The sequence below is a fragment of the Corvus cornix genome, chromosome 5, assembly GCF_000738735.6.
Source record: "Corvus cornix cornix isolate S_Up_H32 chromosome 5, ASM73873v5, whole genome shotgun sequence".
Classification (NCBI taxonomy): domain Eukaryota; kingdom Metazoa; phylum Chordata; class Aves; order Passeriformes; family Corvidae; genus Corvus; species Corvus cornix.
Genome location: NC_046335.1, coordinates 15,921,360 through 15,938,180, shown reverse-complemented (window position 1 = coordinate 15,938,180; position 16,821 = coordinate 15,921,360). Strand labels below are relative to the sequence as shown.

Sequence of the window (16,821 nt, the reverse complement as noted above, 5' to 3'; positions counted from 1 at the left end):
GCTCGCTGTGGTGCCTCCCGCTACCCTTCCGCCTGCTGCCCCTCCTTCCCGCCTCCCGCAAAATGGCGGCGAGCGCGGCACGGGCTGGGGGTGGTTGAGGGCAGCAGGTATCCGCTCTTTCACACCATTCTCCTCTTCCCCGTTGTTTTCCTCGTCTCGGACTGGAGTGGGTGCAGGGCTCGCCCCCCGTGACGCTGTCCCCGCCCGGCGAGGCTCGCCCCGTCAGGCCAGGCCTGGGCGCCGGGGCCCGGTGGGACGCTGGAGCCCCGGAGCCCCCGCGCGGAGGCCCCGGCCCGCCCCGCGCTGTGCCCCTGGTCGGGCAGGCCCTGGGTTTGAGAGTCGCGGCCCTGGATGTGCCATCTCTGGGTGTCCCCATCCAGCTCTGTGAAGCTGCTGTTAACTGTGCTGCTCCTAGGGATCCTCTTTTTAATTATTCTTAATGTATATTGTAAAAAACAACCCCACCACTTCCTAAAACAGAAGACCTGCAACGGTCGAATGTTAACATCTGGGACTTACTTGGTATCCAGCAGCTCTATTGAGCAGTACTAATACCGTTAGCCTGCGTATTTTCAGGAATATGTAAAGCTAGATCTAAGTAAATGGACTTTTTCTTTGTGTTAGTCAATGAAACATTTTGTCCCCCATACAGATTAGTTCTTTTGGAGAGTAAGCACTTGGAGAGGAAAATGACATCGATTATCAAGTTGACTACGCTCTCGGGGGTGCAGGAGGAATCTGCCCTTTGCTATCTGTTGCAAGTAGATGAGTTTCGTTTTCTTTTGGACTGTGGCTGGGATGAAAACTTTTCTATGGATATTATTGATTCTCTGAGGAAGTAAGTAGTTCAGTTCGTGCACCTTTTTTTAAAATAGGTCTTGGCCTGTCTTGAAAGTTGTAGAAATTCCATGCAGTGGTATAATGTATGGTGTTGCTAAATCCAGAATTGTTCTTTGTTTTGTGTGTGTTTTACCTGAAGGGAATCACACTGCTGAAACATTTCCCGCAAAAACTTGGGGTTTTTTTCTTGTCGGTCCAGTGAGTTGTGTCTCTTAACTGTAATTCTCAAACTGTTCCATGTTTGTTTTGGCTTGGATAGTTTGTTTGGTTTTTACCGTCGTAAATGTGACACAGTTTGTGGGAGACTGGCTCTCAACTAATTTAGAACAGTTAACTAAGTTTAAAATGGGAGAGGAAGCCTTAGTGTATGTAGGCTGAATGCAAAGCGGTTCAACTCTTGCCTCCTGTTTCAAGTTGAATGGACTGTCAGGAAAATGCCTTCTGTCAGTTCACCAGCCCTGCAAAGTGAAAAAACCCTATAAACCAAAATCTCTCTAGACTTTTATATTGGATGTCTGCAGGTGTACAGCAAGGAGCTGTGTTTCGGTTAGAACCGATACACAGAAATTTGGGAAAGAAACTAAGCTTTTTGATACTAGTTTTATAGCACTGACACACTTGCAGTGTTTGGAATCTTTTAACTGAGGATTGTTAGGTAGTAAGGATAATTTATAAAATTTTTCAAGTGTCTTATCTGAGAAGCAATTAGATAAAATTCCCTTTTTCATAACAGCCATTGAGAAGAATGTGTGTGCCCCACTTCCTGTGCAAGGGAACAAAAAGCTGTCAGACCAACTTGTATTTTCATTGGTGAAATACATATGGTTTATGCCCTCAAGTTTTTCAATTATGATACATAGAAAGGTTTTAGTCTGAGTTCTAATTTTATGCAACACTTTGCAAGAAAAAAAATTGTTTTCAAAAGTAATAAAATCCCCCAAATGGATATGCTACTTTTCTTAAACAATATGTTTGATCTTTTCTATGTTTAAAGAAATATATTTTGATTTGATGTTTATTAGTCTGAGGATTATCGTGTATTTGGTCCTGTTACTTGGTTCTTTCTCATGAGAAGAAAAAGTTGTAGTCTGTTTTCAGTATTATAAACAATTTGTAGCACATTTGTGCTGATAGGATTTTTGGTCCCTCAGTGACTTTCTGGTGTCCACATACTTGCTAAGGTCTTCTTCATTAGGAGTTTGATGTGAAACTTAACGTCTTCCAGATCTTAAAATTATGCTTTCTGAAATCACTTGTGTTTTTAAGTACTTGAACATTAGGAAACACCTGTAACTTTTAATTATGATTTTTAAAACTGTTCCAAACCTTGAAACGTTGAAGTTTCATTGTTTGGCATTCAGACTGTGTATGTATTCTCAAAATAGCCCTAACAGGAGATACGCAAAACCATACAGAACTCCTTTCAATGGCTTTTGTTTGCCCTCTTTTTACAGGCATGTACACCAGGTTGATGCTGTTCTTCTTTCCCACCCGGATCCTCTACACCTTGGTGCACTTCCTTATGCAGTTGGAAAAATGGGATTGAACTGTGCCATTTATGCAACTATTCCTGTATATAAAATGGGACAGATGTTTATGTATGATCTCTACCAGGTATGTTTAAGTTGATATTTTCATACACAACATCTTTGTTATGGTGGAGTGTTTGAATGCTCTGTACCTCTTTGTTGTTTTAGTCCCGTCATAATACTGAAGATTTTACACTCTTTACATTGGATGATGTAGATGCGGCCTTTGATAAGATACAACAGCTGAAGTTTTCTCAGATTGTGAACTTGAAAGGTAAAGTTGTCACCAAAGCCTCAAGAAATTACTTCTAGTGAAAGGCAATAGAGTAGTTAAGAGTTAAAGTAACTTTTTTAAAGGGAGTGTGTTCTGAAATACTGTGTTTTGCAGTGCTGAATTCATTAGCCCATATCAGCCTGTATCAGCTGAATTGTTTGCCTCAGCAATTGTATCTAGAAATGGATAGAATATTCACTTAATGCGGAGGAGGTAATGCCAAAGAATGTTTAGATGTTTGTTTCTCTTATGTGTTTTTGTAGCTTTTCTTGAAATTTACTCATGTCTGTTAAAAGCATTTACTTATGTCTAGTGGTAGATACCTCAGAACTGTTCGTAAGCAGTAACACAAGGGAAAACTTTCTAGAGCAGGTTGCAGAGATGAAGTTACAGCATGTAATGGGGATTTAATGGGGAGATCTTCACTGACTCAGATCATATTCAGTATAGCTTATTGCTGGGACCTGTAGCAACCAGACAATCAGCAGCTTTCCACTCGTGTTGAATGTAAAGATCAGAATGAAATAAAAACTCTCTTCTTGAACAGAGACAGATACAAGCTGACCACCAGCAGTTTGTCTCTGAAGTATTTCACAGGTTCATGAATAGTGCTGCCAAAATACTTACCTTCTTATTTGTAAAATAGAAAGAGGATGTTACCCTTGAAAGACTGTAGGCCCCTTTTCAAGATAGTTGTAGCAAGGCTATGTTTGTGCTGGCAATTTTTACATCTAAAGAGTCATTTTAGTGTACAACTTTTTTAAAACAACCTACTTCTTTTATATTTAATGGAGGTGATTTGAAAAGACTCGATGGAGGCATTTAAGAAGATAATGTATGTTGAATTATTAATTATTACTGTGCACTTCATGCAGCAGAGTCAGTGAGTAATTGTCTTGGGTGGTCTCATTTTAATCTGACAAAGATACAGGCTGGTATCAGTGACAGGGAGCAACAGTGCATTTTAAAAGTGCATCAGGTGCTGAAAAGTTCTGTTATCCCTGACTGCAGCACATGAACACCTTTCCTGCTATGGTTTGGCTTGTGTTTGTCATTCAGTAAAGCTTCCGGGTTGTGTAATTTATATAAGTTTTTCTAAGTACCTCAAAAGTGAATGATACAATAAACATTTAGAGTTGGCCCAGAGAGGGTCCTGGCTTTCATCAGCGTGCTTGCTTTCTTGTGATGTGTTTTTTATATAATTTATTGTTTACGTTACAGTGTTGTTGTGTTACTTTACAGTGCCTCTGAGTATCAGTGTGAGATGGAGGGAAGAAGTGATCTTTGCTTTAGTTTCTTTATTCTGGAGGAAATATAAAAGTGAATTGCAAATTGTTTTGACGTTACTGGTTAGATGAGAAGGACAGATATTACTGCTTTTTCATACTTCATTTGACTTTTTTTTCTCAGCAGTAATTTAGGCATTCAGTTGTTTAAAGTTACTATCTCTTGTTCAGAGTAATGGATTATAATATGTGTAATCTACCTAAAATACTGAAAACCTTTGTAGGCAAAGGACATGGTTTGTCAATCACACCATTGCCAGCTGGTCACATGATAGGAGGCACAATTTGGAAGATTGTCAAGGATGGGGAGGAAGAAATTGTTTATGCCGTTGATTTCAACCACAAGAGGGAGATGTAAGTTCAACATAGCAATGTATAGTTCTTAGCTGTGTTAGGTGTGTATCATTTAGTGGGTGATAAAGAGGTGTGGAAGCAGAAGTGCATTTCCAGTTCTAATAAGACCACTAATTTCATGTGCATCTAGATTAATCAGTTTGAAGCAAGCATTAGCTCTGGGTTTCTTTATTCCATTCATTTTTATTTATTTGTAAATTTGAAGCAGGAAGCTTTCAGTAGCTGAGTAATTTGATTTCTGTACATGCAAATATCTGGAAGCTAGCTGCCTTATTTTTTCTTTTAAAATAGAAATGCAAAAAACTGAGATTTTGCCTTTTTTCCACAGCCATCTGAATGGATGTTCCTTGGAAATGTTGAGCAGGCCTTCATTGCTTATTACAGATTCATTTAATGCTACTTATGTACAACCCAGGAGGAAGCAAAGGGATGAACAGCTGCTGAGTATGTATTGTTTGGGCTTCAAAAATATCAGTAATGTGGTTTATTAGCCACTATAAATGATTTTTCTATGAGAAATTCATCAGCATTTAAACTTAAGAACCCTTATTAAAATGTAACAAGTTTTGAATTACTCTTTTCTGATGATCCTGATCCTGTGAGTTAAATGTTTTCCTAACAACAGTGAACTGTATTTGAAAACAGGATATTTTACCCAGTATCCGTAAATCTCTTCAGGGATTTTTAAATTACTCTCCGCAGCACTTTCTTTTTTAAAACTCCATTTTACTTTTTTTTTTTTAATTAAAAAAAGACAAAAGAAATAAGTACCAAGGCAGAGAGATCTTCAGAGCTACTGAGGAAACTCCAGCTCCCTTTAATTTTGGTGGAAGTGTGGATTTGGATCTCCTTTGAAGTTTCATTTGTTTCGGTATTCAGTATGCTTTTGAATATGATTGCTAGTGTCATATAACAAACAAAAGCCCCAAGCCACACCACAAACCTAACTTTGGTTCAAAGTATAAGTAGGTTTTTGTTTTGTTCTTAATTCTTCTTAGCTAATGTTTTGGAGACATTACGAGGTGATGGAAATGTATTAATAGCAGTGGATACAGCGGGCAGAGTTCTGGAGCTTGCTCAGCTTCTTGATCAGATCTGGAGAACAAAAGATGCAGGATTAGGAGTCTACTCTCTTGCTCTTTTGAATAACGTCAGCTACAATGTGGTGGAGTTCTCTAAATCTCAGGTTTGTTTTGATTTTAAAATCCAATTATGAAGTGTAATGAAACATTTATGCAAAAGCATTTCGTTTTAATGGTAAAAAATGGCAAAGTGCTGGGGGAGTGTCCTTATTCTGTAGTGCATGTTTGTGTCTCAGCTCTTTTGATCAAGTAACACAGAGTCCAGTTCTGATAGTGGGCATGTTTCTTGACACTGATTTTTGGTTTTATGATAAGACTTGTTAGCATAGTTTTTAGTTGTTAAAAATGAGAACTTAAAGTACTTGTTTTGGTGTTGGTTATGCTCAATGTTATTTCTACACCTGCTGAGAAATACTGAAGTAATCATGGGCATATTGCATCTTGTACTTCATATCAGGCTTGTACTGTTGAAGAACTTGTATTCATATAGGTAACTTTCTCTAATACATGTTTTAGGTTGAATGGATGAGTGACAAGTTGATGAGGTGCTTTGAAGACAAAAGAAATAACCCTTTTCAGTTCCGCCATCTCTCCTTATGTCACAGTCTGTCTGATCTCGCTCGAGTGCCTAGTCCAAAAGTTGTTCTTGCCAGTCAGCCTGACTTGGAGTGTGGGTTTTCTAGAGATCTTTTCATTCAATGGTGCCAGGATTCCAAAAACTCTATAATTTTAACTTACCGCACTACACCTGGAACGTTAGCACGATTCCTGATTGATAATCCTTCTGAAAAAGTTATAGATATTGAGGTAAGAGTTGTCTCTATAGCTCTAAGTTTTTGTTGTGGGCCATCTGGGGTCATATGGGCAAAACTGAACATAGTTTCCGTTTTGATCTTCTGAAAATTCTTCTAGTGGTGGAGAGAAACCTGAAATCAGTGTATGGCATATTTATTAAATTGCGGATAAATTTACATAAAAATAGGTCTCTTAGTGAGAACTGTAAGATGCTTTTTCATAGTGTGGCAAAATTAATACTCCATAGACCTGAGCATGAAGCTCCTTTTAAATATTTAGACAACCCTTACCTTTGTGTTTTTATTATAATAGAAAAAAATCTGCTTGCAGTTGATGTACGGATCACCACATATGATGGGTTAGTCTTGCTGGAAAATACTCCAGGTTTGGGTCAGGGGAGAAGCAAGTCAAGTTAGTATAATACATGCCACCAGGATTAGAAAGATAAGTAAATGCTGGAAATTAGGAGACAATGAATTGCTATTCATGCTTTCAAATTGTTTTTAATAATCTCTACACCTGTATCTACTTCTTTCTGGTACGCACTGTTAATATATGGGAGTCCCTGTGATTGCAGTGATTATTTCAATACTGATGACGCAGCTTTATTTTAGTTTTAGATTGGATTGAAAGCATTGAATTACAGTGTTAGATTATCACTAGAATTCAGTTTATTCAGAGTGACCTGTACTCAGAAAACAAGAGACAAAATCTACTATTGTTTTGCCAGCTAGGATGACTTTTCCAGCTTCTTTTGGGTTGATGTTAATGATAGAAAAACTAAAAACCGCTGCTCATCTAAGAGTATTTGCCTTCACTTACTGAAGAGATATTTCCCGAAGACATTTTCAGAAATTTCTGGGAAGTTTAGTTGATTTTAGTATTTTTAGAAATGCTTTCCTTTTAAAGTAGACTATACTAATTAACACTATCATGATGTTGCCATGCCAAGGTGCCGCATGTTTGTCATAGTCTTGTCTTGTATGTGACATACAATTTATACTTGCCCTTGATACCAAAGTACATTCTTGTCAACAGCATGTCAGAGAAGTATTAAAGTTGTGTCAGCTACTCACAATAAAATTAATTTTAATTCTATCTGCAGTTGAGAAAACGTGTCAAGTTGGAAGGAAAAGAACTTGAAGAATACCTAGAAAAGGAGAAACTAAAGAAAGAAGCAGCTAAGAAGTTAGAGCAGTCTAAAGAGTAAGTGTGTTTGCTCATTCGGCTGTTATGATCAGAGTTGAGATTATTCTGCTCCTTCAACTCTTTACAGGGATAAATGAAAATTATAGTTTCAGTAGACTTTTCTGAGGGCACTAAGGAATCAGGAGTGGTTGTTTTTAATCTGTTGTTCTGATAGACCCAGTTTCATCTGCCTTTTGTCTGTGAGCTCTTTTTCAGACACATAAACTGCCCTTGGCCTTGGTTAGTGTTATGTCAGCTGTTACTTTCAGGTCAGTGTGTTTATGTAATGTGAAACTTGAAAAAAAAGAAGAAGTGCTAGGTTTTTTTGGAATGTCATTTCAGGGCAGATATCGATTCCAGTGATGAGAGTGATGCTGAAGAGGATATTGATCAGCCAACTTTACATAAGACCAAACATGATTTGATGATGAAAGGTGAAGGTAGCCGGAAAGGAAGTTTCTTCAAACAGGCAAAAAAATCTTACCCAATGTTTCCAGCTCCTGAAGAAAGAATTAAATGGGATGAATATGGTGAAATTATCAAGTACGTGGTGGTAATGTATACTAATGTAGTATCTCTGAAATAACCAAAAACTAGAAGGAATTAAAATCAACGTTTTGTCTCTTTTGCAGCATTGTTATATGCTCTTCAAACTGCTAAGTCTTACAGGAAGCTTATGATAGAATTGAAGCTGCAGAGTGCTGATCCCCACTGTTGTGTTCACACCTCTTAGGATGCATTTTTACTCCAGGCTTTTTTTTTTTTTAAATCGTATGAGATAGAAGATTTAAAATTCTTTTAACCTGACTTTTTTGTGCTTTAAATTACACTTAATGTTAAATTTGTGAGGTGAAAAAACACTGTTCATCCTAGCAAAATCTAGTGATATTCCTTTGCATAAGGAATACTTGCTAGAAATGCTTGATTTGCTAGTATTTCATAAGTTATTCAAGTTTTTTTTTAAGATAGGAGAGTCATATTTTCCAAATCAGCTGTGTTCAAGTATGGAAATACTGAAGGCAGATGTAGTAACATTGTTGTTACAAAAGGATCTTAGTAGTAATAGTCAGCACTGTTTGTTTTTATATTAGGTAGTGCTTCAGTTTTACTCTAAAAAGCAAAATGCCTTTCATTCTTTAGACCTGAGGATTTTCTAGTTCCAGAACTTCAAGCAACAGAAGAAGAAAAAAGCAAATTAGAGTCTGGTTTGACAAATGGAGAGGAGCCTATGGACCAGGATTTATCAGACGTTCCTACCAAATGTATTTCTGCAACAGAATCTATGGAAATTAAGTGAGTGACTTTGTTCTCGTCAGTTCTCCTAGAATGGTGTCATGGTTACAGTGCAAATTGGGTAAAAGGCTAGCTTGGATTTAAGAAAGTGGGAAAGGTCTTGATTTTTGTTTATTTTTTTTCCCCAAGCTAAGCTGAATTTTACTAGTCTTTCTGGGAGCACACAACAGTCTTATGGTTCCCCACTCTTAAGAAATGTGGTTTGTTCCCTGTCTTGTGGAGACAACTGGAAGAAGTAGAAGAAATAATACAATAGTGTGTTAGCATAGATACATATGTTTTGTTAAAAGGATAACATATTCAAATATGCTTCTTTCATGGATAACTTATTTTTTTGAAAACTGTGTAAGTGAATTTTGTGAATGTATAGTGTTAAATACACGCACACTAATATTTGACAGCTGTATTTTACAGATCCGTAATATACCTTGTACTGACAGCTTTTGTTGATGTAGAATAATTAAAAAATGTCTTAATGAAGTATTTTGGAGCACTAAGAGGTTTAATCTTTTAAACTAAAACATATTATTCTTGGATTTCTCAATTCAAACTAGAGCCAGAGTTACATACATTGACTATGAAGGACGTTCAGATGGGGACTCAATTAAAAAAATTATTAACCAAATGAAACCAAGACAACTGGTCATTGTCCATGGACCGCCTGAGGCCAGTCAGGACCTTGCAGAATGTTGCAGAGCTTTTGGTGGAAAAGATATTAAAGTTTACATGCCCAAACTTCATGAAACTGTAGATGCTACAAGTGAAACTCATATTTACCAGGTAAGGTGCTGGAATTTTAGTTGTGTAACTACTGTGGACTGTAGTAGAGCTGTATGGGCAGAATGTAATTTGCCCTCTGCTCTTTGGGAGGGGAGAGGTGGTACTAGCTGTACTACCTGTGTGTACAGTTAGTTTTGTGTGATCAAGGCATTGGTAGTGTTTTTCTGTCTTCTAGACAAGCATTCTCCTGATGCTTATTATTCATATTCATTCTCCTGATGCTTATTATTCATTTGAAAGCTTGAATGTGAGATCAGTGTGTAGTGCAGAAGGCAGTGTTCATGTCCACAGGGACATCAGTTTGCTTTGTTGAAGGATTTATAAATTTATAATACCTAAATTTAGAATACCATTGTATACTAGCTGCAATTCAGGATTCTCTTTGGAATCTGAAATGGAGCCTTAAAGAGCTAGAAAATAAAAATTCTTGATACTTAAATAGTACCTAAGACTGAACATGTAAAGTTAGGAGCAAGTTAATGATAAAAACAAGACACGCATACCCCCAAAAACTTAATGTGATGATTCTTGGAAAGTGAGGTTATGATGATGTATTGCTCTGTATTTGCCATGAAAATTAAATGCAATATATTAAGTTATGAATAAGAAATAACTTGTGTGAATTGTGTGAAAATTGTGTATGGTCCCAATTAAATTTTTGAAGTTGTTCAGAGGGAAGTCTTTCACAAGCACTTTTGCAGTAGTCATTTATTCCTTTGTTCTTTTAAAGTTAGTAGAAGAACATTGGTAGAATTGTTGAAAGAGGTACTTCTGTTTCTTTCCAGAGAAAAGTGTTACTCTCTAGGAAGTAAAAAAAATCAATATTAAAAATCATCTAGTTATGAGAGCCTTAAAACAGCATGTTTTCTGCGTTTGGTTTGTTGGTTGTTGGGGTTTTTTTGCTTTTTAAAACTGTAAGAGAGTGGGCTGTGCTGTAGATGGGTGGGTCGTTGGTAGTTGTGTCTTTCACACAGTTGCAGCCTTGATTGCACTGTGGGAATCATGGACCTTCTAATGTGCATAACAATCTCTAAGAGTAGAGCTTTATTTAAAGGATTAAAGTCCTAGAGTCCACCAGAGGAATCAGGGTACGGACACTTAAAAGTCTCATATTTACAACATCTTCTCTTACAATAAAATATGAATGATAATTTTTTTTAAGGGTTGAAATTTGGAACTATTCATCAATAACCTAATTGTAGCTATAGAAACTTTCTCTGAATTTGCTAAGGCCAACCGAGGGACAGCTTGGCTGGAAAAAAGGTTCCTGGTTTTTAAAAGGAAATGATTGCTCTTGCTGTAAATTTGACTCAGGTTTGCAGTTCTGTAGGTTCTTTTGTTATTTTAGCCAAGATGAGAGAGGTGTTGATCTCTGCTGCTTTTTAAGTTGTGATACGAGTGTTACACATATTAAATTTTAAAGTATCTTGCCTCGGTGATACCAGTTCCTTCCTTTCTCTCCACAAGAGTGCATGAACCAAACCCATTGGAGAGACAGTGAAGAGAAACTTGCTAATCTTTAATGCTTGAAGTAAGAACTCTGTATTTTTCATGAAACTAATAGTACTTTTATTTTTGTGCAACCCAGGTCAGGTTGAAAGATTCTCTTGTCAGCTCTCTTCAGTTCTGTAAAGCCAAGGATGCTGAGTTGGCTTGGATAGATGGTGTTCTGGACATGAGGGTTTCAAAAGTGGATACTGGAGTTATTCTGGAAGAGGGAGAGTTGAGGGAAGACGAAGACTTAGAGATGCAAGTGGACGTGCCTTCTTCAGACTCGAGTGTGATTGCACAACAGAAGGCCATGAAAAGCCTCTTTGGTGATGATGACAAGGAGATGTGTGAGGAGAGTGAGATCATTCCTACTTTGGAACCTCTGCCACCTCATGAGGTACAGAAATGATGCTGGTCTGGATTTCTTTTACAAAGACCTCTGTATTCATTTGTCTTTTGCTAGTGCTTAGAAGCTGATACTGTGATCTTACTCAAATGAAAGCCTAACTGAAACTGGGTTTTCATGTTTGGGTTTCTCTTTGTTAACCCACTGCTGTTCTTTGTTCAGCTTTTATGCTTTTCAGTGAGGATGATCTTTTGCATGCATTAACAGTGCCTAGCATACAGTATCATATATTTATGAAGATAAGATTTTAATTAGCGTGTCATATCTGTAATTAGTACTTGCAGACAGAGAAATTAGTTGGTGTTAGTCGCTTTTGGATTTTATAATGTTTTGTTAATGCTATGGAAAATATTTCATATACTTGAGATACAGATCTTTGACATTCATATGTCTGCTTCTATAGTAGTGATTTGAGAGTTCATTACATTTATCTTTTCTACAAATTTACCTTTACTCTTAAAATATTTTGCATTTTAGGAAATATTGTTTTATCTTTCTCTTGCATGATTCCAGTACTTTTTAATCCTAGAGTTGCTTTTTAAGATTCTCTGTTTCACAGTCCTAAATGTAGTCTGTTCTGGGAGCTGGACAACTATGGAGACAACTCTAAAGCCTGTTCAGATTAATGACAACCATCATAGCACCCTGTACTGATCAGCAGTACAGCTCACTGCAGCTCAGTCCCTGACATAGCATGGCTTGGAAGAGGGATCTTCATTGTCAGCTTTCCATTTGTCTTCAATATGTGCGCAAAGAAAAAACTTTTGCTTTGCCTGATGGGTAACTTCTAAGGCCTTTCAATCCTGAAGATGTATTGCTGCAGGTGAACAGAAATAGAGCCAATCTTCTAATTTAGAGTCCTTTAGTTGAGGCCGCACTGCTGCCTATGCAATAATGAGATCTTTGGCAAAATGTAAGGTGTTAAATAGAAGTAGTAAAATTGTGTGTGTTGTTTTGAAGGTTCTTGGACATCAGTCTGTGTTTATGAATGAGCCAAGACTGTCTGACTTCAAGCAGGTTCTCTTGCGAGAAGGTATACAAGCTGAATTTGTAGGAGGAGTGCTTGTGTGCAACAACCTGGTGGCTGTCCGCAGGGTAGGTCTTCTCTATCTTAATCTCTTCGGCAAATAATATTATAATATGTATTATTTTAGTAATAAATTAAAATATTATTTTAATAATAAGTTCCTCATTAGTGTAAAGATAATAAATTGAAACATGTCTTTTGTTTCAGACTGAAACAGGGCGCATTGGATTGGAAGGCTGCCTCTGCCAGGACTTCTATAGGATAAGAGACCTTTTATATGAACAATACGCTATTGTCTAAGGAAAGTGCTGCAAAGGTGTTTTCACTTGAACTTTTACAGACAATGGAGGTTTCTCCCAGTTCTGACTTTTTGTAGTTTTCTAATTTATACAGGGAAATCTAATTCATAAAGAAAAATTAGCTGCCATGAACATGTAAGTAACTGCTATTGTTGTTCATAAATCTATTGGTACATTCCATGTAGTTGACTCTTAAACTGTTACAACTTGGCATCTCCCACATAACACATTTTAAATGAATCTATGAACACTTCTCAGGAAAGGTTCAATTTGTGAGGGCATGTTTTGGTTTCACAGATTTCCTGCCAAAGAGTACAAAATATGTAAAAGTCATTTTTTCTGTTCTAAAATAAGATGGGATAAAGAACTTTGGTTTCTTTGGTTTTCTTCATTTTGGTTTCTGTGTGGTTGTTTTTGGTTTCGGTTGTTTGGGGGTTTTTTTAGTAAGTTTGATTTGGGTAACAGTCTCAAATATTTTCATCTTCTGTTTTTAATTTGAGGTTAGTTGAAGTACATTATTAACAGCACACTTAAAGCTAGAGTACCTAAAGTTTCCCCAGTGTTAATCTGGCTGCATCTTAATGCTGTATCTGTTCCATCTTACTGATTTGTTCTGAAACAGCATTTCATATTCTATATGAAAGTATTAATCTGCAAGATAAAAAAATTACTTGGGCAATTACTCTAGGAAGATTGGATGATATTTTCAGGCAGTTTAAAGTGCAGTAATTGTGCTTCAAAGTAACTTCTGCACAAACTTACAGAATTTGTAACTCCTAGCTCTTGCAAAATTATGCCAATTGTAAAACATTTTCCAAGTTCTGATTTTAATACTTTTCAAAGTCTAAAGCCTTTATCCATGCACTGCTGTTTGTTCAGAGTCCCATGACCCAAGTTCAAGAAGATCTTTTCTCTTGAAATCTGCATTCATGTGATGTATTTAATAATTTTGTGCCATGTTCTGTTCTAGTTGACAGTGAGACTTATTGTAGCTGCTGATGCTAGGAATTGACCTTCCTTTTTAGGTGAGGATAAGCACAGTTTTGAGTTCATTAATTTCTCAGAAATTAACTTATGAAAACAAATGGCCTCTTGAGTTTGTTTAATCCTTTTCTTCCCTGTCCATGTGTGAAACACCAGCTTTGGCAGTGGAGGGTTGTTTGCTTTTTTATATCAAACAGCAATGTAATATATGCTCTTTGTGTGTATGCTTAAATAAAACCTTTTGAAAAAGTGGCAAAAAATAGCCCTGTGGGCTATCAATGGAAAGCTAATTTACTTTGTCATTCATTCTCAACAAAAATTTTCTATCTGATCTACAGACTATTCTGTTTAAAATAGTAACTTAAAAGTGAAGACTGTGTTAAACATCTGGTAGAACTATATACTAGAAATGTAAAAAACTTGAAAATGTAATGTGGAGTGAGAATGTATTTTCTTACACAAAGAAAAGCTAAGGATAACTAGATGGCTCAGTTTTCTGGGTTTTTTTCTTAACAGTCTAGAAAAATGTGTATTTCCCTTATATTGGTAACCAGAACCTCTTAGAAATGCTCTCGTTTTGTAGCAATGCTATGTAAATCTATATGATGCTGAACACTTGTTGCTGAATACTATTGTATTACTATTGTTGCTGATACTAGTGAACTTTTATAAAGTGAGTTACTTTGTACATAATCATATTGGCCTAGGACTTTTACCTTGAGGGCTTAGGATGGGATTACATACACCTGCATGGAATATACTAATAAAGAAAAAACCCCTTAGGAAGTAAAAAATAGTGCTGTTTTTAAGAAAAAGATAAAGACAACACAGTGTGATCATAAACCTTTCTATCAGTTTTGTTTGTTTTTCTAACCTACTGATACAAATCCAGCTACGGTCAACAAAATTTTAGTGTTATCAGTCACTAAATTCTAGTGTGTGCTGACAGAGACCCCCAAATTAGTGCTATCACTGAGGAAAAGTCTCAAGTATAAGCAAAACAGCTAACTGCTTATTTTAGTCTATTCAGCATAAGGGTGGCTGAAGTGTGAAATCACACCTAGGAAGCTGGCATGCAAGGTGACAGTAGTCAGCTGAGTGCTGGGACTGGAGTTCTGGACATCTGTAGAAAATGTATCACAGGCTGTACTGGTGCTGTGGGGCAGGTGTGCTCCTCAGCTGTGCATGCAGTGCTTGTAAGCAGTGTGCAGCTGAAGCCAATGCCCATTAATTTTGCCTATTCTGCTGTCAGTTCCCTGATACGTTCTTAACTATGATTTGCTTTAGACAGTAATTGAACTTCTCTGTATAATTTTCAGAGTTACTAGTCAGGTTCTTGTTTGTATTTGAACTAAAAGATTAATTTCTGCTTACCTTCACAAAATGTCAGTGCTGCCACGATCTGTAAGTTGTATTTTCTGACTTCTGTGTTTTCTTCATTAACAGTAAAAACGTGACTAGGAGTACCATTTCTTATTCGCTAATCTGTTGCCCTTGAGGGTAAGAACATTACCGTCAAACCTAGTTTTGGTGTTCACCAGTTAAAAATATTTCCTTCCAAGGCTCCTGGATAGTTCAAATTCCTCAGATAAGAAGAGCCAAGGGTATGTGGAGACACAGGAAAGGTGGAAACTTGCCGCCTTCCATCCCCAAAGTCTGTAGTACTTGTGGGTAAATCCTAGCTCTTGTAGTCTCTTCTTCCTGTACCTCTGTAGTAGAATGTGAAGACATGTTTTAAAAGATTAAGGGAATGCAGAAGCAGAATTCTAATGATAAAAAAATAATTCTAGCATTAATTATTATGCTGTTCCTATTATCAAAACATAGCTTAATTTATAACCCTGAGTTAAATAACATTGTTTGTGACAGTTTAATTTTTAATCATTTTACTTCGACAATATGAAGTGAAGCTGAAAATCTTCTCCATCCTTCAACAATATTTAGACTTAACCAGATCCACTTCTTAAAATATGCTCTAAATGGAAAGGTAGGATGCCCAGCATTCTGTCAGAGTTAACAGTCTTGTGACAGCATTTGAGATCTGCTTGCTGCTACAACTTGCTTGGAAATGTAGGGATTTTCCCATATCTCTGCTTGCTTTTAATTGGGGTCAAATGCTATTCATTAGGAATTAACAAGCAGAGACAGCCTTCCTCCCCACCCTCCAATCTAAATAATTATTATAGATGGTCATACCCTAAACCACTTGTTTTGTACAGAATCAAGATTTCTTTGATAAGGCATGACATGTATTAATACTACAGGTAGGAAGGGGGAGTGTTTTGCCTGGGGTAAACACTTAAACATGGTTCTGGGCAGGACAGGGTTAATTTTTTGCAGCAGCCAGGAGGGGCGTGGCCAGGACCCAGAGGTTATTCTGTGCCACCTCAGGTCATTTTCCAAGAATGGGGAAGGGGTCGCTTCCTGCTCGGGTATTGTTGGGCTCCCTTTGGTGTAGGGGTGAGCATTTGCATGGGAATCGTTCGCTTCCCTCATACACTTTTGTTACTGGTGTTGTTGCTATTACTGTTCATTTTCTTATTTCATTGCTGTTTCTGGTAAATTGTTCTTATCTTAACCCATGATCTTCACATTTTGTGACTCCAGTTCTTTTCTTCAACCCCAACAGGGGAGGGAGAGGGGAAGGGAGGAGCAAACAAGTGGCACATGGTTTGGAGCGTTTTGGTGGGAACGCTAAATGGGAGAATACCATTCCTAAACCACGAAAACTACTAACATTTTTTGAGTCTTTGTCAAAAGTAATCTTACTGTAAGGGTCTGAATGTTGCATGATATTCTGTTTCATGGTTTTTAGAGCTGTTTTCATAGTTTTGAAAAGGAAGTGCTGGGGAAGATGATCTCATAGTCAAATCTGATAAAGAAATGTATCTAGTAAACAGAATTTTAGCACTTGGTCTGAAAACTCTGTAAGAAACCAGTGGTAGTTCAAACTGGGATAATGAAACTAGATCAAAAGAATCTATAAAATTGCCTGTTGACATTCATTTTTAAAAATATTTTAAACAGTATTAAGTGTTACCTTCTCTTAAGACTCTTTTTGATTGGATAAGAGATACAATACAAAGATCAAAATTTCATAGAATCATAGAATGGTTTGGTTTGGAAAGGGCCTTAAAGATCATCTTGTTTCAGCGCCCTGCCACGGGCAGGGACACCTTCCACTAACCAGGTT

At 37.1% G+C, this 16,821-nt stretch overlaps 1 protein-coding gene across 1 annotated transcript; it reads left to right on the top strand.

Annotated features, from left to right (window-relative positions):
• Positions 1-4: 4 nt before the first annotated feature.
• On the top strand, positions 5-16,206 carry CPSF2 (cleavage and polyadenylation specific factor 2). The gene is made up of 15 exons (XM_039552534.1): positions 5-107; positions 653-838; positions 2,295-2,454; positions 2,538-2,643; positions 4,154-4,283; positions 4,612-4,727; positions 5,282-5,469; positions 5,882-6,172; positions 7,266-7,366; positions 7,691-7,891; positions 8,489-8,641; positions 9,196-9,421; positions 11,010-11,309; positions 12,279-12,413; positions 12,553-16,206. The coding sequence occupies exons 2-15, from the start codon at positions 690-692 to the stop codon at positions 12,643-12,645; spliced, it is 2,349 nt and encodes a 782-aa protein (XP_039408468.1). The 5' UTR covers positions 5-107; positions 653-689; the 3' UTR covers positions 12,646-16,206.
• Positions 16,207-16,821: the final 615 nt, after the last annotated feature.

Excerpts from the sequence above, each read along its gene's own strand:
- CPSF2 (XM_039552534.1), top strand. The coding sequence starts at position 690 with ATGACATCGATTATCAAGTTGACTACGCTCTCGGGGGTGCAGGAGGAA. Across the intron at positions 839-2,294 it reads ATTATTGATTCTCTGAGGAA|GCATGTACACCAGGTTGATG; the intron begins GTAAGTAGTTCA and ends CTCTTTTTACAG. Across the intron at positions 7,892-8,488 it reads GAATATGGTGAAATTATCAA|ACCTGAGGATTTTCTAGTTC; the intron begins GTACGTGGTGGT and ends TTCATTCTTTAG.